The following is a 27,242-nucleotide window of genomic DNA, read 5'->3' as shown; positions in this document are numbered from 1 at the left end:
TTAATTTCCTACATGTGAAATTGATGAGTCAGATAGATAATGCACACATTTTTTGAGCCTTGACTATGTGTCCAGAAGTTACCAGTAATATTCCCATTAACAGTGTAGTTGAGTATCTGGGAGAGAAGATTTGGAAATAAATCACACGTTTTACTGCTGCATTAGCAAGTGACAGGCAGTGTAATTCAGGGTAGGAAGAAAATGGGGATTCAGAATTGTTGTGAGGTTTCTGCCTGCTTCTGGCAAAAGTAATTCAGTGGTTCTGTTTTTTGTCTTGTAAATCGAGGCCTAGTGAGACCTAGTGAGTTCTCTTAGGAAACAATAATGAAAATGAGGTTGAATCAAAATGTCCCCCCCCCCCCAGTTTCCTACTGGGAAGGTTCAATTTCTCTCTCTCTCTCTCTCTCTCTCTCTCTCTCTCTCTCTCTCTCTCTCTCTCCCTCTCTCCCTCTCTCCCTCTCTCTCCCTCCTTCTCTCCCTCCCCTCCCCTCCCCTCCCCTCCCCCTCTCCCTCCCCTCCCCTCCCCTTCCCTTCTCTTTCTTTCTTTCTTTCTTTCTTTCTTTTCTTTCCTTTCTTTCTTTCTTTCTTTCTTTCTTTCTTTCTTTCTTTCTTTCTTTCTTTCTTTCTTTCTTTCTTTCTTTCTTTCTTTCTTTCTTTCTTTCTTTCTTTCTTTCTTTCTGTCCTCCCTCCCTCCCTTCCTTCCTTCCTTCCTTCCTTCCTTCCTTCCTTCCTTCCTTCCTTCCTTCCTTCCTTCCTTCCTTCCTTCCTTCCTTCCTTCCTTCCTTCATCCCTCCCTCCCTTCCTTCCTCCCTCCCTCCCTCCCTTCCTTCTCTCCCTCCCTTCCTCCTCTCCCTCCCTTCCTTCTCTCCCTCCTCCCTTCCTTCTCTCCCTCCCTCCCTCCTCTCCTTTCCTCCCTCCTTCCCTCTCTTCTCTCCCTCCCTCCCTCCCTCCTCTCCCTCCCTCCCTTCTCTCCCTCCCTCCTTCCTCTCCTTCCCTCCCTCCTTCCTTCTCTTCTCTCCCTCCCTCCCTCCCTCCCTTCTCTCCTTCCCTCCCTCTTTCTCTTTCTTTGTGGTTTTTTTGGACCACACCTGGTGACACTCAAGGGTTACTCTTGGCAATGCACTCAGAAATCGCTCCTGGCTTGGGGATCAAACCATGGTTTGTCCTAGGTTAGTGCTTGCAAGGCAGATGACACCTTATCGCTAGTGACACCACCCCAATCCTGAAGGTTCCCTTCCTTCCTTCCTTCCTTCCTTCCTTCCTTCCTTCCTTCCTTCCTTCCTTCCTTCCTTCCTTCCTTCCTTCCTTCCTTCCTCCCTCCCTCCCTCCCTCCCTCCCTCCCTCTTTCTTTTCTTTTCTTTTCTTTTCTTTTCTTTTCTTTTCTTTTCTTTTCTTTTCTTTTCTTTTCTTTTCTTTTCTTTTCTTTTCTTTTCTTCTCTTTTCTCTTCTTTTCTTTTTTTGGGCCATACCCAGCGGTACTCAGGGGTTACTCCTGGCTATCTGCTCAGAAATAGCTCCTGGCAGGCATGGGGGACCATATGGGACGCCAGGATTTGAACCAACCATCTTTGGTCCTGGGGCAGCTGCTTGCAAGGCAAATACCACTGTGCTATCTCTCCAGCCCTGAAGGTTCCATTTCTATTTTGGTTTTTGGTTTTTGGTTTTTGGGCCACACCCAGCGTTGCTCAGGGGTTACTCCTGGCTGTTTGCTCAGAAATAGCTCCTGGCAGGCTCGGGGGACCCTATGGGACACCGGGATTCGAACCAACCACCTTTGGTCCTGGATCGGCTGCTTGCAAGGCAAACACCGCTGTGCTATCTCTCCGGACCCAAGGTTCCATTTCTAACCTGTCTCAGATTGTGTGGGTCCAGGGTGAACTAACATTGAGTTAGACTCATCTCATCTATTCTTCCGGCAGCCACACCTCTCCCTGGTCCTACTGGAAATATATTATTTGGTTATATCCTGTTCTCTTTGGTGCTGCTTAGAATAAAGTTTTCGGGCAACCCCACCTCTTCAAAGACACACACTCTATTCCCCTCAGGACAGGGTTGGGATCATTAGTTAATGGTGGTTGTAATTCAGACATGGGCAATTCCCCAACTCCTGAAGTTTTTGGAGTTACCTATTGGCATTGGCACTGGGTGGTTACTGCTGTTTCTGCAGATTACAAGGGGAAATATTTCCTCAACTCTCAGCATTTCATCACATTTGAACCACATCAGTTAGATGGACCTGAAAGCCTTGGGGAAATAATTCATTTTGATATAAGTTGGCAAGTTACAGTTTATAACCTTTTTTTTTTTTTAAAATATTTAGTTTACTTGTTTAATGAGATTTTTGTTTTGTTTTGTTTTTTGGTTTTTCGGGCCACACCTGTTTGATACTCAGGGGTTACTCCTGGCTAAGTGCTCAGAAATTGCCCCTGGCTTGGGGGAACCATATGGGACCCCGGGGGATCGAGCCATGGTCCTTCCTTGGCTAGCGCTTTAAGGCTTACCTTACCTCTAGCGCCACCTCGCCGGCCCCTACAGTTTATAACCTTTAATGACTTATATAATTTTGCAATTATAAAGCACTTAGCAGTTCACAGTCGTGTTTAAAGTTAAACAGAAGTACTAGATTTTTTTTTTGTGGGAGAAAAAGCAGCAAATACAATTGCATTAAAATATTGAAAACAGGGCCTGGAGAGATAGCATGGAGGTAGGGGGTTTGCCTTTCATGCAGAAGGACGGTGGTTCGAATCCCGGCATCCCATATGGTCCCCCGAGCTTGCCAGGAGCAATTTCTGAGCTTAAAGCCAGGAGCAACCCCTGAGCGCTGCCGGGTGTGAGCCAAGAAAAACTAACACCACCAAAAAAATGAAAACAGGGGCCAGAGCAATAAATAGCACAGCGGTAGGGCATTTGCCTTGCATGTGACCAGCCCCCGATGGACCTCGTTCGATACTCGGTATCCCATATGTTTCCCTGAGCACTGCAGGGTGTGAAACCAAAAACCAGGGGAAAAAAAAGAAACCGGAAGCCACTTTATATCTCTCTCTCTTAAAGATGACAGCAGAAGGTCTGCTGTGCCAGCTTTTGATTCGACAGTTGCCTCTTGTGCATCTCACACAGGTGGGATGATTTCTAAAAGTTAAACATAGGGATTGGGGCTGGAGTGATAGTGATAGTACAGTGGGCGGGGCCTTTGCTATGCATGCAGCTGACCCAGGTTTGATCCCAGCATTCCATATGGTTCACCTGTGCCTGCCAGATGTGATTCCCTGGCAGCAGAGCTAGGACTAACCCCTGAGCACCAACCAGGTGTGGCCCAACAAATCCCCCCCAATAATGGGGTTTAAGGAAAGTTTGGGCTGTAGCTTGATTCCCTTTGATTCATGATTCCCTCGCTTTTGGGCTGTTTAACACATGAGAACTTTGCAGAGAATAATTTCCTCGTTCTTTGCTGTGGTTGTGCTGACCATGGAAACTGGTTCCTTGGCATTCTTTTTGTTGTTGTTGTTGTTGTTTGGGGGGGGTGGGGAGTGGGGCATGACCTACAGTGCTGGAGGGTCTCTACTGGGGTGGTGCAAAATACCACTCTACAGGAGCGTGAGGTCCTCTTTTACATGAAGGCTGCAGAGCAGTATTCAGTTTTTTAAAGAGCCATTTGCATTGTGACTTACGTTGCAGCCTAAGGACTGGATTTGCAGTCCTTAATGCAGTGCAGGCCCAAGTTATAGTAGAATGTGGAGGGCGCTCACCTTGCATGAGTCTGATTTGGTTTGGCTCAATCCCCTGCATTCTGTAGGGTTGGCCCCTTGAACGTTCCAGGAGTGATAACCTGAGCATAGAGTGGGGAATAAGCCTGAAGCATTGCTGAGTGGCCCAAATAAATCGGAAGAAGAAAAGAATACCCAAAGTTTTAGGAGAGGTCTGACTATTCACAGCAGAAGTAGAAGACTTAGAAGACTCAGGAAAAACTTCGCGGCCTCCTCGTCTTTTCGGTGGCGTCTTGAAAAAACATCTGCCCAAGGTCTCTGATACACTTGGACAGAACCTGGCCTGGCTGAATGTGAACCTTTGCATGATTGGCATGAAGACAATCTCCCACAGAGACGGAATGACCATCTGTAGCTTTGTGAACTCTGCCTGAGAGCTGAGGCTTCCATCATTTGAGCCCACCCACTCACCAAGTGTCATCTCTGGACAGAGATACCCAACAGAGAAGGGGTTACTGCCAAATGGCACCCTGAAATGGATCTTGCATCCTCCTCTCTCAGTGTCTGGTGGTATTCACAGAATCTCATTGGAATTGGTTTTCTTCTTTTTTTAAAATATAATTAATTAATTTAATTAATTTTTTGGTTTTTGGGTCACACCCGGCAGCACTCAGGGGCTACTCCTGGCTCTATGCTCAGAAATCACCCCTGGCAGTCACAGGGGACCATATGGGATGCCAGGACTGGAACCACTGTCCTTCTGCATGCAAGGCAAATGCCCTACCTCCATGCTATCTCTCCGGCCCCTTGGTTCTTTCTTCTGTTCTCTCAGTAAGCCATGATACAAGTTTGATTGGCAAGAATTCCTGTTAGACTGAATAGGAAGATTGGGTTTTAGGCGTGTACTTCGTATTTACAAAGGTAAGAGCTGGCCTGCTATCCTCCTGCCAAGTGAAAGAAATTTGCATTGGCTTTAAAACAGAGATAAGATGTGTATTATTCCTTTTCTCACGCTTCTTCAAGTCCTGCCTCACTCCTGCTGCCAAGGGTCATGTGTTTACTTAGACCAGTTTAAACATTCATCATCATTGCTTTCAGCAGTAGTTTGAATATTACAGTCTGGCCAGAGAGGTAGTACAGCAGGTAAGGCTGCAAGCAACCCAGTCTAGGTTTAATCCGCAGCACCACATCTGGCCTAAACATGGCCCAGAAGTAAACCCTAAGCATGGCTGAAGAATTATTAAAACAGTAGCAAAATATCATTCAAGTCTGGGCATCTTGCATGAAGGAATTCAGATTCACAACACTTTGATTTTAGTAGCTCTAAAAGCTAAAGCTATTTTGAAGAACCCTGGGATGTGGCACGGGGAAAGTTCAGGCCTTTGTATGCATGGACCTGCGTCAGACCCCAGCTTCTCCCCCAAAATAAAGATTGAATAAAAAGAGTGAATTGCTCATTTCCTCTTTAATTAACACTGGGTCCAGGTTGAGTTGTTGTCCTCTCTTAATTCTTTGTGCATGTGCCAGTGTTCTTTGCATGTGCTAGAAAACTTAGGTTCTCTCAGGCTGACCTTGACTGCCTTTGCTTTAGCTGGAACTGCTGCTGCACCTCTACCACTTTGTCGGAGAACCTCATCGTGTCACTGCACCCCTTTATCCGACTCTAGCATAGAATAGAAACCTTTGTATTGATGGATTGTATAAAAAGGAAGTCTTGGGGCTGGAGAGATAGCACAGCGGTAGGGTGTTTGCCTTGCATGCCGTTGACCTGGGAGAAACCTGGATCGATTCCTGACATCCCATATGGTCTCCCAGCCTGCCATTGCCAATTTCTGAGTGCAGATCTAGGAGTAAGCCCTGTGCGCTGCTGGATGTGGCCTCAAAACCAATCAATAAATAAAGTTAAAAAAAAAAAAAAAGGAAGTCTTGTAGATACTCCAGAAAGTTGCGCTACATACCTGGGAACTTAATGTGGGAGAGACCTCTGCACTTGAAGCTTTCCTGTATTTCAGAACTTTAGAAATGTGAAATTGCCCATGTAGGGTAGGTTGGGATCATTTCAGCTCCTCCATCTCTGTCTTGCTTCTGATTCTGCCTGCTTTTTCTCCTGGTTGCCTCTACTCATCCCTTATGGGGGGGGGGGGAGAGAGAGAGAAAGAGAGAGAGGAGAGAGAGAAGTTGTGTGTTAGTTGTGCATTCATACTTATTTTCTCAAGAGAGAGAGAGAGGAGGAGAGAGTTAGTTGTGTGTTCATACTTACTTTCTCAGGAGAGAGGAGAGAGAGAAAGTTGGTTGTTGGTTGTGTGTTCATACTTTCTGAAGATTTCCCCCTTTGAGCTCTGGCAAGACAGGCAGCCTGCTTAATTGCCTTTTTCTCTGGTTGAAAGTTCAGGTATGGTTCTAGTTGAATGGAATAGTATTTTAAGGCACTCGGCTTGGTTATTTAAAGCATGTAGATTATGAAGAGGAGTTAGAAGAAGTGGTAATGATTCTGTGGGAAGTATGATTTAAAGGGGGAAAACAAAATGGAGTCCTGTTTTCTGGGCAACCTGTAATAAGGCAGAGACTTCTAACTTGGAGTGACATTAGGGAGATGCTGAACACTGAATACCCCATTGGGCTGCTTTGAAAAGAATCTCCTCTTTGAGCTGGAGTCAGGGTAGGATATTCAAAACAATCCATTGTAGGAACAGACTCAAGTTAGCTCTGGTGAGCCCTTCATGCTCCACTCTCCTGTTGATTTCTGGTTCCTATGGCAATAGGAAGGGAGCCTAGGACATTTCTCTCCTGCCTCTTTTAATAACATTTTGCTCTGAAAAATGCCCAAAGCTGTTATTCCTCTCTTTACTGCCTAATTTCCCTTCTCAGCCTGATGGTTCATGAGTCTGCTTTGTGATCATACATTGTTGATGACAGGCTTATGTTGTCTTTCTTTGGCTTGGAGACCAGGCAGATTTGCCCGACAGGGGTCTTTGCTGTCCACATTAGAGGCCCATGTGACTCATTTCCTAGTCTCTAATAATAATAAGAGAGTCCTAAATGAAATGCTGCTCATTATAGTTAAACGTGAAGTTATAACCCATATTTCTTGGGAGGATTTTTTAATCCCCAAGGGCCTCTCCAGTATTCCTTCTGTTCCTGCTCCCCCATTTCTCTTGAGTGGAGGCTCAAATCTGTAGTAGTGGAAAGAGGCTTAACTCGTCTCATTGTTGTCCCCTGAGTAAGTAGGTCAATAGTATTTGTTGAAATTGGCAGATTCCCACCCCACCAGGGTATAAATCCCTGAGGTGTTTTGTAATGGGAGGCCACTGCTCGCTCCTTCCTTCCTTCCTTCCTTCCTTCCTTCCTTCCTTCCTTCCTTCCTTCCTTCCTTCCTTCCTTCCTTCCTTCCTTCCTTCCTTCCTTCCTTCCTCCTCCCTCCCTCCCTCCCTCCCTCCTTCCTTCCCTCCCCTCCCACCATCTCTCCCTCCCTCCCCTCCTCTTTCCCCTCCCATTCCTTCTCTCCCCTTCCTGTTTTGGGGCCACACCCAGTGGTCCTAAGGGGTTTACTCCTGGCTCTGAGTACAGGAATCATTCCTGGGTGGGCTCAGGGGAACCTATGGAATGCTGGGGTTCAAGTCCAGGTCAACCACATGCAAAGCAAACACCCTACTCACTGTACTGTTGTTCTGACCCCTATTTTATTTTTCAGTTAAAAAAAGAAAAAGCGGGGCCGGTGAGGTGGCGCTAGAGGTAGCAAGCGCTAGCCAAGGAAGGACCTAAATTCAATCCCCGGCATCCCATATGGTCCCCCCAAGCCAGGGGCGATTTCTGAGCACTTAGCCAGGAGTAACCCCTGAGCATCAAACGGGTGTGGCCCGAAAAACCAAAAAAAGAAAATAAAAAGCAAGCAGTCTGCTCTAAGGAGGTGGCAAACAAGAAGACAGTGGCACATTATTTCCTTTAAGATAAGGAAGGGCTGGAGCAGTAGCGCAAGAGGTAGGGCACCTGCCTTTGCGCCCTCCTCGGTTCAACCCCCTGGCGTTCCATATGGTCCCCCAAGCCATTAGTGATTTTTGAGCGCATAGCCAGAAGTTACACCTGAATGTCACCGGTTGTGGCCCAAAAATCAAAAAAAAAAAAAAAAAAAAAAAAAAAGATAAGAGATGCTGATTATTTCACAGCACCTAGCAGGACCTTCTTCCATTTGTGATCCTAAGCATCACATAAGAACCACTGGAATTGTTAAGGCTGTGGGCCTCACTACATTTTTTATTTATTTATTTTTGTTTTTGTTTTTTTTTGGGGGGGTCACACCCGGCAGCACTCAGAGGTTCCTCCTGGCTCTACGCTCAGAAATTGCTCTTGGCAGGCTTGGGGCAGTATATGGGATGCCAGGATTCGAGCCATCATCTTCTGTATGCAAGGCAAACTACCTATAGTCACCACATTTTTAGACTCAGATGAATTGTGTTTTGCGATAAATTCAGCGTCCTCTTGGTTTGTCAGCACTCCTGGAGCCATGCTGGGAGCAGCAGACATGGACCTCCTGGGTGATGCTTGTTTCTTAGACCTTTTTCCCACTCCTCATTGGAATTAGCTGCTCTTAGCCCTGCCTGGATTCTGGCTACCACCTATGCCCCTATAGCATTCATGGATGTCACCAAGACATTTTTTGGGAAAGCATACCCGCCAGGATCCCTTTAAAATTAGCTCCTGCACAGCAGCTGTGTCAAATTCAGTGCCTGCTCAACCCATGGCAGACACTGGCCCAAAAGGCTGCGACAGCAATATGTGACTCATGGGCCCTGATCCCCTACCTAGGCCTCAGGGATAAATTTGGTTACTGACAAAACAAATAAAAATAAATAAATAAATAAATAAAATTAGCTCCTGCAGGGGCTGGAGTGATAGATAGCACAGTGGTAAGGCATTTGTCTTGCACACGGCCAACACAGGACGGACCCCGATTTGAATCCCGCATCTCATATTGTTCCCCAAGCCTGCCAGGAGTAACTCCTGAGTGCCACAGGGTAGGACCCAAAAACAAAACCAAGAAAAAAATTAGCTCTTGCACATACAAATTCAATATTAAATTTTTGTATTAAAAATTCCCTTGTAATAAGCAGTATTTTGTAAAATTAAAATTTTATTTTAGGCAGTATGTTTACAGTGCTGTTAATGGTGTTTTTGAAAATCATTCAGTAGTACACCGATTCACCAGGAGTTGTCTTTTTTTTTCCTCTTTTGGCTTTTGGTTTTTGGGTCACACCCAGTGATGCTCAGGGGGTTACTCCTGTTTCTGCACTCAGAAATTGCTCCTGGCTTGGAGGAATCACCAGGTGCCTTCTTCCCTCACTTATCCCAGTATTGGTAGCATTTTGAAGTTAAGTTGTCAGAAAAACAATATTTTTCTTTTTCTTTTCTTTTGGTTTTTGGGTCACACCCGGCATTGCTCAGGGATTACTCCTGGTTCTATGCTCAGAAATCGCGCCTGGCAGGCTCAGGGACCATATGGGATGCTTGGATTTGAACCACAGTCCTAAGGCATGCAAGGCCATACCTCCTTGTTATCTCTCTGGCCCCAAGAAAAACAATTTTGTTTTGCCTTTAAAAAAAAAAAACTTTATTGATTGATTGGTTGGTTGGTTGGTTTTTGGGCTATACTGAGTGGCACTCGGGCTATTCCTGGCGTCCGCACTCAGAAATCGCCCCTGGCAGGCTGGGGGACCATATGGAATGCTGGGAATCAAACGGGTCCCTCCTGGGTCGGCTGCATGCAAGGCAAATGCCCTACCGCTGTGCTATCTATCCAGCCCCCCCCCCCCCCTTTACCTTTTTTTAAGTTTAGGCTTGATCATGAGATCATTAACCTTTAGTTTCTTCACTTTTTTTTTTTTTGGTTTTTGGGCCACATCTGTTTGACGCTCGGGTTACTCCTGGCTATGTGCTCAGAAATCGCTCCTGGCTTGGGGGGGGGGACCATATGGGACACCAGGGGATCGAACTGCGGTCCGTCCTACGCTAGCGCTCGCAAGGCAGACACCTTACCTCTAGCGCCACCTCTCCGGCCCCAGTTTCTTTACTTCTAAAAATACATAATGGGAAGTCTTCAACTCTGATTCTTTGCTTCCTCCCTTTCTACTTTTTAAAGGCTTAGAGCCAAATTATTAGCTGCTTTTAATAAGGATAGTAGTGCCTTATACCAAGCAACATTTTTTGGGGTGTGTGGTGGGCCGCACTCAGCAGTGCTCTGAGGGACTCTGCAGTACTGGGGTTGACTGCATGCAAGGCAAGTGCCTTAACCCTTGTGTTCGCTCTCTGCTTCCTACCTTCATGGGTTTTTTTCACCCATTGTGCCAAATCTTTTTTTTGTTTTTGTTTTTTGTTTTTTGTTTTTGGGCCACACCCGGCAGTGCTCAGGGGTTACTCCTGGCTATCTGCTCAGAAATAGCTCCTGGCAGGCACGGGGACCATATGGGACACCGGGATTTGCACCAACCACCTTTGGTCCTGGGTCGGCTGCTTTCAAGGCAAACGCTGCTGTGCTATCTCTCTGGCCCATGCCAAAAAAATCTTTTTTGAGAACCACAGCACCCTAGTCCTATGGGATGAATGTGGAGCCTATCATGTGTGGGACCCCTGTAGCCCTTCTCTGTGGAGTGGCCTTCTGCAAATGTGCAGATGGATTTGCAGGTGAACTTGGATATTTGTTATCTGGTGCTGGATTGGATGCAGGCTAGTCCTTAAGTGCTTCTCTTAGATCTGAGTCATTATGTAATTTTGCAAACCAGAAATGTGAGTGGGACTCTGAGAATGGTGGGCATTTATTTAAACAAGATCACTTGTGTAGCTTGCCTGGACCTTTTCTCTGCCCCTTTTCTTCTGGTGCAGGTTGATACCTGCCTAAGAAGATTATCAAACATTTGCTAAAGAGCTCTAGAAAGAGATGTGAAAATAAATTTGTTAGCTATCAGCTGAGATCTGTCCCAATTCTGTATGAGTTTTGGTCCTGTTCCCACTGTCCCTTGGACAGTTGCTGTAACAAACACGCCTTTCTCCTGTTGTTACTCAGGAACAACTCCAGCCAGACAGGGATTTTCTGTAAAGAATTTAATAGGACAAAACAGGTAAGGAAGGGGGCCAGGGTCTTACAGCAATGCTGTTCAAAAAGTCCAGCCAGCCCTCAATACAACTGCCAATGTCACTCCAACCAATAACTCTCCAACCCTCACAGAATTCCAGCAAGGGTTCTTATGTGCCTAAGGCAACTGCTTGTCACTTTGAGAGGACCCTTTGATCTTAAAATGACAGGCCCCTTTTTGGTATGGTTCTCCAAGAGATTGCTACTTTAACAGACCCTGGAAGTTCTCCGTTGGCCTTTGTGGTCAGGTCCTTGACTTCAAATGGAAACAGGTCCTGTTTCCCAAGAGCTTCTGTGGTGTGGACTTGTCTGTTGTGCATAGGCAGCTGGAGCAGAAACCGTGGCAGATGCCTTCTCTCTGTTATAAGCCTGTATGCAGCATTTTTCCTGGCATCATGGAGTATAGGCAGGCACTGGGAAGCTGCAGTTGACTCAGTGCTGTTGGTGCTGGCTGTGGCAGGACAATTTAGGATTAAAGGTACACCCAGTTATTTGTGCCATCAGAAACCCCCAAATCCATGCTGGCTCTGTATTCTTTACTTGGGTTTGATTTTCTTTGGGGGTGGGCATACCTGGCAGCGCTCAGAGGTTACTCCTATCTCTGTGCTCAGAAATCGCACCAGGCAGGCTTGAGGAACCATATGTTTGCCTGGGATGGAACCTGGGTCAGCCACTTGCAAGGCATCCTACATGCTGTGCTTTCACTTGGCACCCAACTCGAATACTTTTGAAAAGGAGTTGGGCAGGCAGATGCCAATCATTCTCGATATTGATCCCTTACTAGACTTTGGAAAGCAAGTCTAAATGACTGTACCAGGCTGGCCGGGGAAGATATGGAGGACGTGACCAGGCCCCAGTGTCCCTTCTCCCTTGGACCACCTGCCTCTTGGCCTCTCACTCATCCTTGGCGTCCCCTTTGTCTTATTAAGGCCTCCATGTTTCCCGTGATTTGGTTTTAGGGCCCTGTGGAGTTGTGCTCATCGCTGAAAAGGCGAGATAGGCGAAGTGTTTCCAGCACCCTAGTTCTGTGGGATAAATGTGGAGCCCACTAAGCGTGGGACCCCCATGGCCCTTCCCTGCAGGGTGGTCCCCTGCAAATGATCCGTAGTGTGGGATGGGGAGGATGCATTCCACTGGGCTGGCACCTTGAAACTTTATAATGGCTAGAAACCCAGAGATAAGAATTTGGAGGTCATGGTCCCAGCCCCACCAGCTATCTTAGGTCACTCCCCCAACTTTTCTGGAGTGTTTCCATGGAAACGCCCTCCCTCTTGACTGCACATGGGTATGCAGCAGAAGCCCCCCCCATTCCAATTCCTGAGGGCTGGAAGTGGGTGTCCCCTTTCCCGGGGTTTCTGGAAGTTGCCTATGAGCCCCCATCACACCCCTTCCCGTCTCCGACTCTGCGAGGGTGGCCCCTTCCCTCACTAACTCTGGGGGCTTGTGTGAAGGGATGTGCTGCGGCCTCTAACTGCTTCTTCTCTTCCTTCCTTTTGTCACCCTGCAGTGTTCTGTGCCCAGGTCTTTGTGGCTAGGCTGCGCCACCCTGGCAGAGAGCATGTGCGCACTGAGTTGCCTGCACAGCATGCCCAGTGTCGGCTGTCTCCAGGTGCCTCTCTTCTTTCTTGTCCTAAATGTGTTTTTGACGTATGCCATGAACGTTTGTTGTTGAAGCTGATGAATGTGAAGTCTGCTCCGTGTTCTGTGTAACCCTCTGCTCGCCTCCAGCCCACGGGCCTCCCTCAAAGAAGCGAGGTCTGAGGGGGGCCCATATTACCCACTCACACACCAGGAACCTGGGGGAAGGAGGGTGGGGGCCCTGTTCTTGTCCCCCCCCCAGCCCAGAAGTGGTTCTGATAGTTGTTTCTGTGGCCCTGCCTTGCCCCATCCCAAACCCCCGATCTTTTCCATTTGGCTACTCTGACCAGTTCTTGATAGAGTTGGGAAGGCATTATAAATCAGGGATTTTTCTGGATTTGAAGCTCATCCTTCGGGTTTGCTGCCTCTCTCCCCTGCAAACAGTCATGGCTGGTCTCAAGCTGCACATGGAAATTTCTGGAGGTCACAGCTTTATGCTGCCAAGATCTGTCAGTTGGGGCCACCTACCCCCTCAGGCCAGATTGGACACCTGTCCTAGAGGCCCAGCTCCCCAACTTTTCAGGCTGAGGCCGGCAGAGAATTCCACAGACGGAAGTAGAATTGGAGGGATGGGGGGAGGGATGGGGAAAGGCGTTCAGGTGTGTAGTGGGACTGAGTGGTGGGTGGGTGGGTAGGTGGGTTTGGAGCGGGCTGAGGCAGAAGGTTCTGTGGCTTGATTGGGAAGCTCTGCTAAGAGACGTAGGTGTCTTATTTGGGGTTCAGAAGTCGGATTCCATTTCTTCATGTTATATTTCAGATGATTGCATGGATCTCTCTAAACCCCTGTCTTTATTATTGGAAAAGGCTGTAAAAACAGCAAATGAGTTTAGTGGTAGATCACTGCTGGGCATGAGGAACTTCACGATCCTTGCTTGGGTTTTTCTTTCTGTGCATGTGGGTGGACTTGAAATGCGGCTGGGATGGTGGGGAGGGCATGGCGCATCTTTCTCCTCCAGTTGGGATTATGCATTTCATTTACTTCCTGGCTAGTGAGCTGAATAGAACGGGACTACTGAGATTCAGATCACCTTTAGAAAAGTTTGCTGGGTGGGGGGGGGCAGAGAAATAGCATGGAGGTAGGGTGTTTGCCTTGCATGCAGAAGGACGGTGGTTCGAATCCCAGCATCCCATATGGTCTCCTGAGCCTGCCAGGAGCAATTTCTGAGCATAGGGCCAGGAGTAACCCCTAAGAGCTGCCAGGTGTGACCAAAAAAAAAAAAAAAAAAAAAAAAAGAAAGAAAAGAAAAAATTCTGCTGGGACCTTACTGGCCAAGTTAGCTGGAGTGTGCGTCCTAGCTAAGAGTCAATGTTTGCGAGTCTAAGTTCAGAAGAGGTTTGGGGCTTCCAAAAACTCTGCTGTGTGGCCTCTATTTCTCTGTAGGTAAAGGAGCTTAACTGCATGCCGGGACCATAATTGCAGTGTTCTTGAAATGGCAGGCATTGGCGCATGTGTGGGAGTTTGGTTGGGGGCTAAATAGTGATGTGCATGTCCTGGATACCGGACCTCTTTGTTTTGGAAATGCTCAATTGGTTATTCCAGTGGCTGTTTTTCTGTGGGCTGGGTGATTTTAATTTCTTGAGAACTTACAAGTCCGGGGGGCGGGGGGGGGGGGCGGGAGTTAGTCGCCAGTGAGATTTGGGATTGCAGGCTGCTTTTTTGTGAATGTTGATGGAAGTCACTGGTTTGAAAGATGTTCTGTGTGTGTGTGTGTGTGTGTGTGTGTGTGTGTGTGTTAGTGTATTAGCAATGATGCTGTGAATATTTAGGTGGTAGTAGGGTGACTGTAGAAAAGCAGGGGTCGGGGCCGGGCGGTGGCGCTGGAGGTAAGGTGCCTGCCTTACCTGCGCTAGCCTAGGAGACGGACCGCGGTTCGATCCCCCGGCGTCCCATATGGTCCCCCAAGCCAGGAGCGACTTCTGAGCGCATAGCCAGGAGTAACCCCTGAGCGTTACCGGGTGTGGCCCAAAAACCAAAAAAAAAAAAAAAAAAAAAAAAAAAAAAAAGAAAAGCAGGGGTCCTTATATGGTTGGAAATGGAAAACAGGTTCAAAGTTCCTCTTTGCCTCTGCTCTCCATAAAACACAAGTTGAGAGGAGAAAATGTAAGCTTTGTCTTGCTTGAGCCTTGAGTGAAATAAGGTGACATATAAAGATGTCATTGAAGTGGGAATGAAGCAAATAACTGTCTTGGGAGATGCCAAGGGAAGTTGGTTCGCTTGGGCTTTTCTCAGCAGATAACAAGAGTGTGGTGCAATTTAGTGAAATCTGTATCTGTTTAGTTGCACTTCACATACCACTCTGGGCTGTACGTGAGAGGAGAAAGGAGCCCCAATGCCTTCTGGCCTCTCTGTTCACTGCTTTCATGTCTCATTTAATCTATTTCCGGTGCTCAGACAGCACTTGATTTCATTTGTGTTCACGTGGTCCAAGAATGCATGACGTACAGCTCTCACCTCTCAACCTACAAAACTCAGCCTGGAGAGGGGCAGCAGAGGCTGGTTGGCTTTGTTAAGGCTCTGGAGTCCCTTTAGAGCTCCTCTCCTAAGAACTCCACCCCTAAGAACTCCCCTTGCAGTGTCAGAAGCCAGTGGCGCCTTCTCTCTATGCCTGAATTGATGCCCCTGGGGAAAGTAGAAGGAATAGTAGTTGCTTTTAATTATAGTTCAGACGGAAGTACAAAGAAAGCCTGTGTGCTGTGTTGTGTGTGTGGGTGAAAGATAGAGAACATTGAAGTTAGCAAAATCAGAGACAGAGAGAGAGAGAGAGAGAGAGAGAGAGAGAGAGAGAGAGAGAGAGAGAGAGAGAGAGATTGTTTGAAGAAATGCAAACCAGTGGGGACTCACCTTTAACATTTTGTAGACTAGAAAAATTGAGTGAGAAAATTGATATCTCTAAACTAAACTGAATGAGTCCATATGTCGCACGGTACTTTTTTTGTGTGTGGGGAGCCAACACCCGATGGCACTCGGGTTACTCCTAGCTCAGTGCTCAGAAATTGCTCCTGGCTCGGGGACCGTATGGGATGGAGGGGATTAAACTTGTGTCCATCCTGGGTCAGCCGCACGCAAGGCAAATGCCCTACCTCTGTGCTACCACTCCTTTATTTGATACTTTTTTTTTTTTGGTTTTGGTTTTTCGGGCCACACCCGTTTGATGCTCAGGGATTACTCCTGGCTAAGTGCTCTGAAATTGCCCCTGGCTTGGGGGGACCATATGGGACGCAGGGGATCGAACTGCGGTCGCGATCTTTCCTCGGCTAGCTTGCAAGGCAGACTAGCGCCACCTCGCCGGCCCTATTTGATACTTTTTATGGGGAAAATTAAAATACCACTATACCAACAGTGGTTTCAAAAAAGAATGTAGGATGGATACTTAATGTTTTTGGTTTGGGGCTAACTCCTGGCTCTGCACTCAGGGATCACTCCTGGTGGTGCTTGGAGACCATATGGGATGATTGGTGGGGGGGTTTGAACCCACGTTGAATCCACACAAGGCAAGTACCCTTGCCACTGTAAATTGCTCTGGCCTCCAGGATGGGTTATTGGAATATAGGGAAGAAAATATCAGAGATTCTGATCACATTCAAAAACTTCATGTGGGAGTCAGAGAGATGATACAGCGGGTATAACTTTTTCAGCAGTGTGGTTGGAGTGAAGTGGGTGCTCTTGATACCTGCATAGGGCTTCATTGTGTAGGTGGACAGTACTTAAGTCTCTTTGATGCACATGGAGGTCTCTAAGCTTTAGTGGGTATAGAAGACGAATCCTCAGATTATATTGTTAATTAAAAACTGAAGCCAAAGTAGAGGTGCTTTTTTTCTTTTTGATTTTTGGGGCCACACCCAGCAGTGCTCAGGGTTAACTCTTGGCTCTGTGCTCAGGAATCATTCCTGTGTGTATGGAGGACCATAGGGGGATTTGGATATCAAATCTGGGTTGGATATGTGCAAGGCAAGTGTCCTTTTGCCCTTTGCACTGTACTGTCACTCCTGTCCATAAGAGCTTTCTTAATGCTTTTTTTTTGGGGGGGGGGGTTGGTTTTTGGGCTATACCTCAGTAGCTCTGAGGGGTTACTTGTGCTCAGAAATTACTCTTAGCAGGCTCGGGGACATTATACGATGCTGGGGATCGAACCCAGGTTGGCATCATGCACGGCAAACCCCCTATCTGCTATGTTATCACTCCAGCCTCAGAGCTTTCGAATTTTGATACAGAATGTAAGGAAGGTGCTAGGTCCCTGGCACTAGATTAGGTTCCCTGAGTACAGAGCCAAAAATAGCCTCTGAGCACTGCTGTGTGTGGCTCACTGACTATTAAAAAAAAAAAGATCAAATTTTGGGACCAAAGTGATAGCACAGCGGATAGGGTCTTTGCCTTGCACGAGCGTACAAACACACACGCACACACGCACGCGCACACACACATGCATGCACGCACACGCACGCACAGCCAACCTGGGTTTGATTTCTGGCATCCCATAGGGTCCCCTGAGCCTGCCAGGAGTAATTTCTGAGTGCAGAGCCAGGAGTAACTCCTGTGTGCCGCTGTGTGTGGCCCAAAAAAAGCCAGAAAACACTCCCCCCCAAAAAAACCAAACCCCACACGAGATTTATTACATTTTGTCCAAAAAAGGGTATTCTAGTCTATATTACTATCAGCAATGTACAGTTACAATGAACTCCCAAATATATGAAAGAAAAAATAACCAGTGTAGGATAGATACTAAAGCACTAAGGCTGTGTCGATGTGCAGTGACTAAATGGGAAGAAAAGTAAATTGTTTGTTGCCACTGACTTTACCTTCCAGCAATGAATATGCTTATATATTTGGGGTGGATCTGGGTCACACTAGCAGTGGTCTGTGCTTCCCACCCCCACCCCCCAGCCCACCCTCCTCCGGCCCTGTGCTCCGGGGTTGCTTTCGTTAGTGCTCAGGTAACCATGTGATCAAATTGGAGCCATTCACTTTCACAGCAAGTGTCACGACTCCTGTACTCTGAGCCCCAGCAAAAACTTAGGACACTGCAACCATGAGCCTGGCATTAGTGCTGGTCTGCGAATACAGACAGGCATAATATAGGCAGAAGAAATTCCAAGGAGTCCGAGTTCTGGTGGAGAAAGGAATGAGTCACAGATGCTGTTAGTAAGGGTGCTGTGGGAAGAGATGGGGAGAGCAGGCATGGCTTTGACTCTGTGCATTACCGCCAGTCACAAGAGAGCTTGGACTCGCAGAGTTGTTTGCCAGTGTGATGTGATGACCTGAACACTGCCTGTTGTGGAGACAGCTGACCACTCTCACGTTGAGCAAGGCCTTAATCAGACACAGAACTGATAGCAGTGGATGGATGCTGAACAGTTGTTTAGATAAACAGGGAGATCATATTGCAGATCATTTGGCTCTTGATTGTGGAAACAGGCACATTTGAATCCTGTGGGCTAGGAGTTTGGGGTTACAGTCTTGGGACAGATTTTTGGCTCTAAAGGCTTTTGCTTTATACAGGATGAGAGGTCCTTCTCTGTTGGAAAGGGGAGACTCCTGATTTCACATGTTCCTCACTGCTCCAAAAGATTTTCCCAAGCAGCACCCAGATGAGAGTCAGACTGGAGACTTGTTCCACAGAGCACCACCATGCTGGCTCAGAGTTGATGGAGGACCTGTTGAGAGCATGAGGTAGAAGAAAGAAACAGGGGCCAGAGCACAGCATAGGGCATTTGCCTTGCACGTGCTAACCTAAGACGGACCATGGTTAGATCCCCCAAAATCCCATATAGTCCCCCATGCAAGGAGTGATTTCTGAGTGCATAGCCAGGAGTAACCCGAGCATCACTGGGTGTGGTCCCCCCAAAGAAACCCCCCACACCCCTAAACAAACAGAAAAAGAAGACAGAAACAGGGTCCAGTTTGACCAGAAGAAGAGAGAAGAGGGCAACATTAGTACAGTGATATCACTGGGTGAAAAGGTAGGTAGCTAGTATACTGCTAGAGTTTGGGGCCTTGCCTGTTGAGTTTGCCCCAATTCCCCCCCCCCCCCCAATCAGTTATATCTAACAAGCCTTTAGTCGGAGGAAAACACAGCGTAATACAGGGTCCTTATTACAGAGAATTATTTGTGTCTATGGCTCATCAGAAGCATGTAGGAAACTCACAATTAAGGCCAGCATGTTCCTATACAGTCTTTATCTCAACCCTCCCAGGCAGATTTATTTTATAATTTTATTTTGTTGATTTGGGGGTCATTGGAACTGCAGTGGTTCAGGCCTACTTCTTTTGTTTGTTTGTTTGTTTGTTTGTTTTTCGGGCCACACCGTTTGATGCTCAGGGGCTACTCCTGGCTAAGCGCTCAGAAATTGCCCCTGTCTTGGGGGAACCGTATGGGACGCCGGGGGATCGAACCACGGTCCCCGTCCTTCCTTGGCTAGCGCTTGCAAGGCAGACACCTTATCTCTAGCATCACCTCACCAGCCCCAGGCCTACTTCTGATTCAGTGGTGGGGGATCATGCAAGGCCCTGGATTCAGTCTTGGATTCCCACTTGCTTTGCCAATGCTTCATCTACTGAGCCCTCTATGCCACTGAATGCACAGCTTTATAAGCTAGGTGCTACTACATCTGTTCTATGTACAAGAAAATCAACACTTAGGGCTGGGAAGGGACGTAGGAGCTGCCAGGGGATACATACTTCCTAAGTGACAAACTCAGCATTGAAAGCTCACCTACTTCCAGTATGTGACTGCTCTTAAACTGGAAGTTCCTAGAAGTCATTATCTGCATTTCAGGTTGTCAGTAGAGTTTTCCGAAGCTTAAGACCCATGATGCAGTTGGTGTGGGACTCATTGTTTTATCCCTACAGTAGCTTGACGATCACTTCGCTCTTTGGTGGTCTCTGAGCTCTCATCTTATCTCCACTGCAGAGGCCAGGGGGATAGATAGCCGAGGGGATGAAGCTCTGACCCCATTTCCATCTCTAGCACCACATGAGGTCCTCTGGGCTCTGCTAGAGGGGTCACTGAGCAAAGCCTGGACTAAGCCCTGTGCATCACTAGCAACTGTGTTTCTAAATAAACAGAATACTCCCCGCTCTCCACTCTGCTGCTTCCCCAGCTCTGGTTTGCCTTGTTAGCACGCAGCTTGCTGCATTTTGGTTTTCATGTTTGGGTTTTGCTTGCCTTGACTTTTTCTCCCCTCCATATTTAGTTCCATGAGAAGGAACATCAGGCCAGGCTTACTGATGGCAGGCAGAGATAATCTGCTGGGCAGTAGCTGTTGACAGAGCTTGGGGATTTGGGATAGTCCTGGGGAATGTCAGTTCTCTGAATTCAGAATCTAGGTATTCGTGCAAGTTCAAAGACGACCTTGTGTGGAAAAGTAAGGTAATTAATTTTGCTTTATGAATTAGTGAGCTGGTACTTTTGCTTTTCTTAAAAATGACTTTTTGGGGTTAGAGAGATAGTATAGTGGGTAGGATGCTTGTGGCTCCTCCAGGTCCATTTCCTGGCACCCCATAAGGCCCTCCAGTCCCCATCAAGAGTGATCCCTAAATGCAGAGCCAGCAGTAAGCCCTGAGCACCATTGGATGTCGTTCCATCACCCCTCCCAAGGCCAACAACAACAACAACAGAAAAACTTCCAGTCTTCATGGAGAAAGGACTCTATATTCCAGTGAAAGGAAGATACTTTCATTCTTTTCGGAAAATAGGGTGCCACTAATTGAAGGCCCTGCTATAGACAGGATGCCTTCCATGACTGAATGTGGACTCAAAGGCCAGACTGCTGTCCCTCTCAGACAAGTGACCAGAGAGTGACCTGGACCATTGCTGAGAGCCTCTGATCTTGGTGCCCCCCCCCCCCATCACTTTCAGAGAAAAGCACTGGGCCAGGAGAAAGTGCCAGACTGTTGGCTGGCTCTCAGGGGCTCAGGATGCACAGGAGCGCATGCTAACCATACTCATCAGTGTGATGAAGGGCAGTGGGCAGGGACATTGAAGGGGGCGTCTTTCCCAGGTCTGCTCAGCTGGCTGTGTTAGGGACAAATGAGCATGCACTCACTCTCAGATCCATCGAGAAAGTTCAACTGCAGCATGGTATTGAGGGTGTGTTTGTTCCACAAACACTGTTAGCCCCATGGACTGATATCTGCTGGCAGGACACTGAGAGCCATGACACTCAGACCATCAGGTTCTTGTCCAGGGCTCAATCTGGGAGCTTCAGTGGGGCACATCTTTGACTTTCTTCCAAGTTCTCATGACTCCTGACCCTTTGGGAGGCTTTTGTCCCTGTTAGCTTGCATGTGTTTTTTTTTTTTTTGTTTGTTTTTGTTTTTGTTTTTGGGCCACACCCTGTGACGCTCAGGGGTTACTCCTGGCTATGCGCTCAGAAGTTGCTCCTGGCTTCTTGGGGGACCATATGGGACGCCGGGGGATCGAACCGCGGTCCGTCCTAGGCTAGCGCAGGCAAGGCAGGCACCTTACCTCCAGCGCCACCGCCCGGCCCCTTGCATGTGTTTTGTTGTAGGTTACACAGCTTTAGTTTTGTGGCTTGATTTTTGGACCACACCCAGAGGTGCTCAGGGCTTCTGCCTGGCTCTCCACCTAAGGATTAGTCCTAGTGGGTTCCTGGGACCAAATGGGATGCTGGGGATTGAATCTGGTTGGTTACTTGCAAAGCAAGTACCCTACCCACTGTGCTATGGCTCTGGTCCCTGTAGGTTGCATATCTTTTGTTTTGGGTGATACTCAGGAGTTACTCCTGGTGGGCGCAGGACCCTATGGGGTGCCACGGATCAAACCTGGTTCTGCCATGTGAATGGCAAGCACCTTCCTGCTGTACTATTACTCGAGCTCCAAGTAGTTCACATATCTTTGATGGGTGTGTCACATTCCTATGTTGGGGCTGGACCATCATTCTGACAAGATCTCCTAGGAGTTCCTACTGCCATCCTGAAGTTCTTCCTCCCTCTGTCATCTTGACTCCTTTGTGGAGCAGTACACTGAAACTAGTTTTTGGCTTATTGTTTGAATCTTGGCTTCTTTTTTTTTTTTTTTTTTTTTGGTTTTTGGGCCACACCCAGTAATGCTCAGGGGTTACACCTGGCTATGTGCTCAGAAGTTGCTCCTGGCTTGGGGGACCATATGGGACACCGGGGGATCGAACCGCGGTCCGTCCAAGGCTAGCGCAGGCAAGGCAGGCACCTTACCTTTAGCGCCACCGCCCGGCCCGAATCTTGGCTTCTTTTTCTCAATATAAATATGAGGGTTTCTATTTTATTGAATGGGCATGTCAGCATTACCAGGAATTCCTAGTTGGATGCTTGTTTGCTCCCTCTTCAGGAAGTGATTCTGTGGTTTTATTTAAACCATGACTTGCTGTAGATAGTAATATCAGCTTAACAGTGTTGAATCCAACTTGTGGGAGTGACCTAGAGGGCTGGGGAGAGAGTGCAGAGCGGTCTTCACTTCTGGAACCTCAGCTTTGACCCCTGGTACCCTATGGTTCCATGACAACTGAGCCTGGAGTAGCCCCTGAGCATGACTGGGTGTGGCCTGACAACTGACAGAAAAGACAGAGATACTTTGGAAAAGTGATGATGTGTACTGCTGACCCTAGCTGACCCTGGCCAGTTTAGTACCTGCTGAGCAGAAATAAGTACCTGTGTACACCAGGACATGGCAATTATTTTTAGTGCTCAAAGCGGAAATGACAACACAGTCAGCAAAAGTGGAATGAATATTCTTTGAAGCAGTTATATACAACAAAGTGAATGAAAATAGAATTTCTGTTTGGGGGATGGATTAGTGATGGAAAGGTGATATGAGAGAAGTGTCTTGAGAATATAATAAAAAACAATTGAATATATAAAAAGTACTTGAGAATTGTGATTTTTTGTTTTTGTTTTTTGGCCACACTGGGTGATGCTCAGGGGTTACTCCTGTCTATGTGCTCAGAAATCACTCCTGGCTTGGTGGGATCATATGGGACACCAGGGGATCGAACCATGTTCCGTCCTAGGCTAGTGCTTGTAAGGTAGACACCTTACCTCTAGCACCACCGCTCTGGCTCCGAGAATTGTGTTTCTTAATCTATTCTGCGTTATCACTAATTTTTTGGTTGGTGCCACACCTGGTGACGCTCTGGGGTTACTCCTGGCTATGCGCTCAGAAATCGCTCCTGGCGTAGGGGACCATCTGGGATGCCAGGGAATTGAACCATGGTCCGTCCTAGGTCAGGTGTGTGCAAGGCAAACACCTTACTGCTGCGCCATCGCTCCGGCCCCAATCACATTTTTTATTATATATTTAAATTGATTAAACTTCTTGTTAAAAATTATCGATTTTAATTTTGGGACACTCCCAGTGGGGTTCTTGAGAACCTTCCCCCAGCAGTTTTTGTCCAGCAGGACTGGAGGATATATGCTTTGAACACTAGGGCAGCTCCTGGGTGGTGCAGTTACCATGTGCTGTGGCCATTTCCACAGCCTGTGCCTTAGCACTGATCTCTCTCAGGTCCCTGTTTTATAGTTTCCAGTGACAATCTGTTGGCTATTTACATCCTTTCCCACTTTTTTATGATCATATTGCCATAGTTAAGAGTTTTGTGTGAGGGCTGGAAGAACTGGCTCACAATATGAAGCTCACCACAGAATGGTGAGTACAGTTAGGGAAATAACTACACTGACAACTAGCATGACAATGGTAATGAGTGAGAGAAGTAGAATGCCTGTCTCTAATACAGGCAGGGGTGGGGGAGGAGGGACGGGGGAGGGCATTGGTGGGGGGAATGTTGCACTAGTGAAGGGGGGTGTTCTGTTTATGACTGAAACCCATGATGCTTAAATATTTTATATATGATATATTATAGAAAATCTTTTTTTTTTTTTTTTTTTGGCTTTTGGGCCATACCCGTTTGACGCTCAGGGGTTACTCCTGGCTATGAGCTCAGAAATTGCTCCTGGCTTGGAGGACCATATGGGATGCTGGGGGATCGAACCACGGTCTGCCTTACGCTAGCGCTTGCAAGGCAGACACCTTACCTCTAGCGCCACCTTCCCGGCCCTAGAAAATCTTATAATATATAATATATAATTATATATAAAAAGGAGTTTTGTGTAGGTTTATAAGTCTTTGAGATAAGTTGCTCTATATCTAATTTGTCTGTGTTTTTGTGGTCATACCTGGAAATGCTCAGGGAACATGTGTAGTCCCAGGAAATACCCTGTACTCTCTCACCTGTACTCTCTCACCAACCCTAGTTTTATGTTATGCGTCTGTCTATTATCTATGTCTGTCTATATCTGTCTGTCTGTCTTTGTAGACCATATCTGTCAGTACTTTGTCTTCCTCCCTCCCTCCCTCCCTCCCTCCCTCCCTCCCTCCCTCCCTCCCTCCCCCCTCCCTCCCTCCCTCCCTTCCTTCCTTCCTTCCTTCCTTCCTTCCTTCCTTCCTTCCTTCCTTCCTTCCTTCCTTCCTTCCTTCCTTCCTTCCTTCCTTCCTTCCTTCCTTCCCTCCCTCCCTCCCTCCCTCCCTCCCTCTTTCCCTCCCTCCCTCCCTCCCTCTCTCTCTCCCTCTCTCCTTCACCCGCCCTCCCTCCCTCCTTCCTCCTTCCCCATATCTGTCAGTACTTAGGAATTACTCCTGGCTCCAGCAATTAAGCAATTAGAAATTGCTCCTGGTAGGCTCAGGGGACACCATATGGAATGCCAGGGATCAAACCCACATCAGGTCCAAGTTGACCATATGCAAAGCAAGTACCCTGTCTGCTGTGCTAATGCTCCGGCCCTTATATTGTACTTTTAGAAGCTACTTAATGATCAATATTCTTTGAAAGGTAATAATTTATCATGGTACCAGAGAGCCAGATTCCTGCATCCTTTTACATATACTAAAAATGTATCACATAATACACATTTTTTTTTATATTTTTTGTTTTGGGGCCACACCAGGTGATGCTCAGTCAGGGGTTACTCCTGGCTATGCACTTAGAAATTGCTCCTGGCTTGGGGGAACTTATGGGACACCGGGGATCAAACCGAGGTCTACCCTGAGTCAGCTGCATGCAAGGCAAATGCTCTACCACTGCACTATCACTCTGGCCCACACAAATATATATATTTTAGCTTTTGGTTTTTGGGTCACACCCTCCAGCACTCAGGGTTACTTCTGGCTTTATGCTCAGAAATTGTTTCTCGCAGGCTCAGGGGGAAATATGAGATGCCGGGATTTGAACCACCATCCTTCTGCATGCAAGGCAAATGCCCCACCTCCACCCTGTCTCTCCGGCCCTCACAAATATATTCTTTTTTTTTTTTTTTTTGGTTTTTGGGCCACACCCTGTGACGCTCAGGGGTTACTCCTGGCTATGCGCTCAGAAGTTGCTCCTGGCTTCTTGGGGGACCATATGGGACGCCGGGGGATCGAACCGCGGTCCGTGCACAGGCAAGGCAGGCACCTTAGCTCCAGCGCCACCGCCCGGCCCACAAATATATTCTTATACAAAAAGCAAACAAACAAAAAAGGCAAACGAACTACTTTGATAGGTGAAAAATCGCATCATTTTTTCATTATGACTGCTAATTTTTGGTGGTCATTTTTGTTTCGCAGAATCTGTACTGAAAATTTGCTTATTTTCCTTTTTTGTTTGTTTTTTTGTTTTTGGTTTTTGGGTCACACCGACAGCGCTCAGGGATTACTCCTGGCTCTATGCTCAGAAATTGCTCCTGCAGGCTCTGGGGATCATATGGGATGCCGGGATTCAAACCACCGTCCTTCTGTATGCAAGACAAACACTTTACCTCCATGCTATTTCTCTGGCCCCCCCAGCAGAATTTTAGGTTGCCAGGTCTGTTGGAAGTATGAGAGGGGGGAAAGATGTCCATACTCATTCCAAAAATGTCCTGGTGATATAATTAAGTCTAAATACCAGCATACTCAAAGTTTGGTCAGATGGGTATATCTGCAGAGAATCAGAAAGGAGCGGTGAAGCAGGACCATAGGCAAAGCAGCAATTCTGGGTGATGAATGCAGCAGCTGTGGCTTTGGCAGAGCTAGGGTTTCACCCACCCTCTCACAGAGATTGCCAGATTTCAGCTGCACAGCTGGTGTACCCATAATTTTCACTGCTTGGTTTATATCTTTTTTGAGAGCAGAGTAAGTGTGGTCTATGGAGCTTGTTCTGAGCTGATATGGCTATGTTTGTGACTGTGGTTATGACTGCCAGGTCTCCTGGATGTAGGAGAAGGAGGGGAAGGATGTCTGTATTCAATGTAAAAAAGTCCTTGGTGATGATTGGGGGCCAGAATGATGGCACAGCAGGTAGAGCATTTGCCTTGTACATGGCCGACTCAGGTTCATTTCTCATATGGTTCCTCGAGCATGGCCAGGAGTGACTCTGAGCACAAAGCCAGGAATAACTCCTGAGCATTGCTGGGTGTGGCAACGCCTCATCTCCCCCCCCCCCCCCCAAAAAAAAAAAACCAAACTCCTGGTGATAGCAGCCCATATACCAGCATACCTGGAATTTGGTCAGACTGGTATATCTGCAGAGAATCCTAGAGCAGTGGTGAGTTAGGGCCATAGGTAAAGCTGCAATTATGGTGATGGGTGGGTGCAGCAGGTGTGACTTCAGAGTGGGGGCATGGCTCACCATGTCCTCCCGAGATGGCCAACTTTCAGCTGTGCATCCCATGTGTACCCATGATTTTTCACAGCTTGGTTTTTTGAGAACAGAGTGAGTCTGGAGTAGGCCCAGGGCAGAAATGGTGACTACATTTCTTTGCAGTATATTTTAAAAGTTATCAATTAGGAATATTCACAGGTATAATTTTTTCAGATGTATATTTTCCCTACATTGATAAGCATGTTTTTTTGTTCACTTATTTATTTATTTATTTATTTATTTATTTATTTATTTATTTATTTATTTATTTATTTTGGTGTTTGGGTCATACCTGGCTGCGCTCAGGTTACTCCTGGCTCTGCGCTCAGAAATCACTTTTGGCAGGTTCAGGAGACCATATGGGATGCTGGGAATTGAACTGGAGTCCATCCGGGGTTGGTCTCATGCAAGGCAAAAGCCCTACTGCTTTGCTATGACTCTCCGGCCCCTGATAACAATGTTTAGAGACCCATTCCTTTGTTCTGTTTCATTAATTAAAAAGGTTTTTTATATTTTCTTTCAGTATTTTTATGGTCTAGTTTTCCTATGGATTTTTTTTTTTTTTTTTTTGGTTTTTGGGCCATACCTGTTGGTGCTCAGGAGTTACTCCTGACTCTGTGCTCAAATCGCTCCTGACAGGTACGGGGGACCATACGGGATGCCGGAATTTGAACCAACGTTGGTCCTGAGTTGGGCGCTTGCAAGGCAAACACCCTACCACTGTGCTATCTCCAGCAATCCTATGGATTCCTTTTTTTCCCCTTTTAATGATAATACACTGGCATGTGATACGAGGTGGCAGTAATCTCGTTATTATTTTTTCTTAGTTTAATTATTTTGGTTTGTGGCCATCCGTGGTGGTGTTCAGTGGCAGCTCATAGCTCTGTGCTTGGGATCACACTCAGTGATAACCAGGAGACCATATCTGGTGCCAGGAATTGAACTAGGAGTTCTTGCACACAACGCATGCCCTCCAGCCACTTGAGAATCTTGGGCACATGATTTTTATTTTTTATATTTTCTTGGATCATTACTCTATTTCTATGGGTGTTGAATTCATAGGTGTAAACAAACCTTTCTGGGTTTTTTGTTTGGTTTGTTTTTCTTTAAAAGGATATTTAGTAATGGATATA

General features: G+C 47.0%; 1 protein-coding gene and 1 non-coding gene across 3 annotated transcripts in view; both read left to right on the top strand.

Moving 5' to 3' along the window:
• Positions 1-27,242, top strand: part of FBXW11 (F-box and WD repeat domain containing 11) — a 100,696-nt gene that overhangs the window by 31,738 nt on the left and 41,716 nt on the right. Inside the window, exon 2 of one of the 2 annotated variants that reach the window (XM_049776059.1) lies at positions 12,335-12,436. The exons of the other annotated variant lie outside the window; for it this stretch is intronic. Coding sequence (XP_049632016.1) covers positions 12,335-12,436 — 102 coding nt within the window. The remainder of the gene's footprint in view (positions 1-12,334; positions 12,437-27,242) is intronic. 2 annotated transcript variants of the gene reach the window in all.
• On the top strand, positions 8,406-8,538 carry LOC126012479 (small nucleolar RNA SNORA5). The gene has a single exon (XR_007496943.1). It is a non-coding gene; the product is annotated as a small nucleolar RNA SNORA5 (small nucleolar RNA).

This window comes from Suncus etruscus, chromosome 6 (assembly GCF_024139225.1).
Source record: "Suncus etruscus isolate mSunEtr1 chromosome 6, mSunEtr1.pri.cur, whole genome shotgun sequence".
Lineage (NCBI taxonomy): Eukaryota > Metazoa > Chordata > Mammalia > Eulipotyphla > Soricidae > Suncus > Suncus etruscus.
The sequence above is the reverse complement of the archived record's forward strand: the minus strand, read 5'-3'. Positions and strand labels throughout refer to the sequence as shown.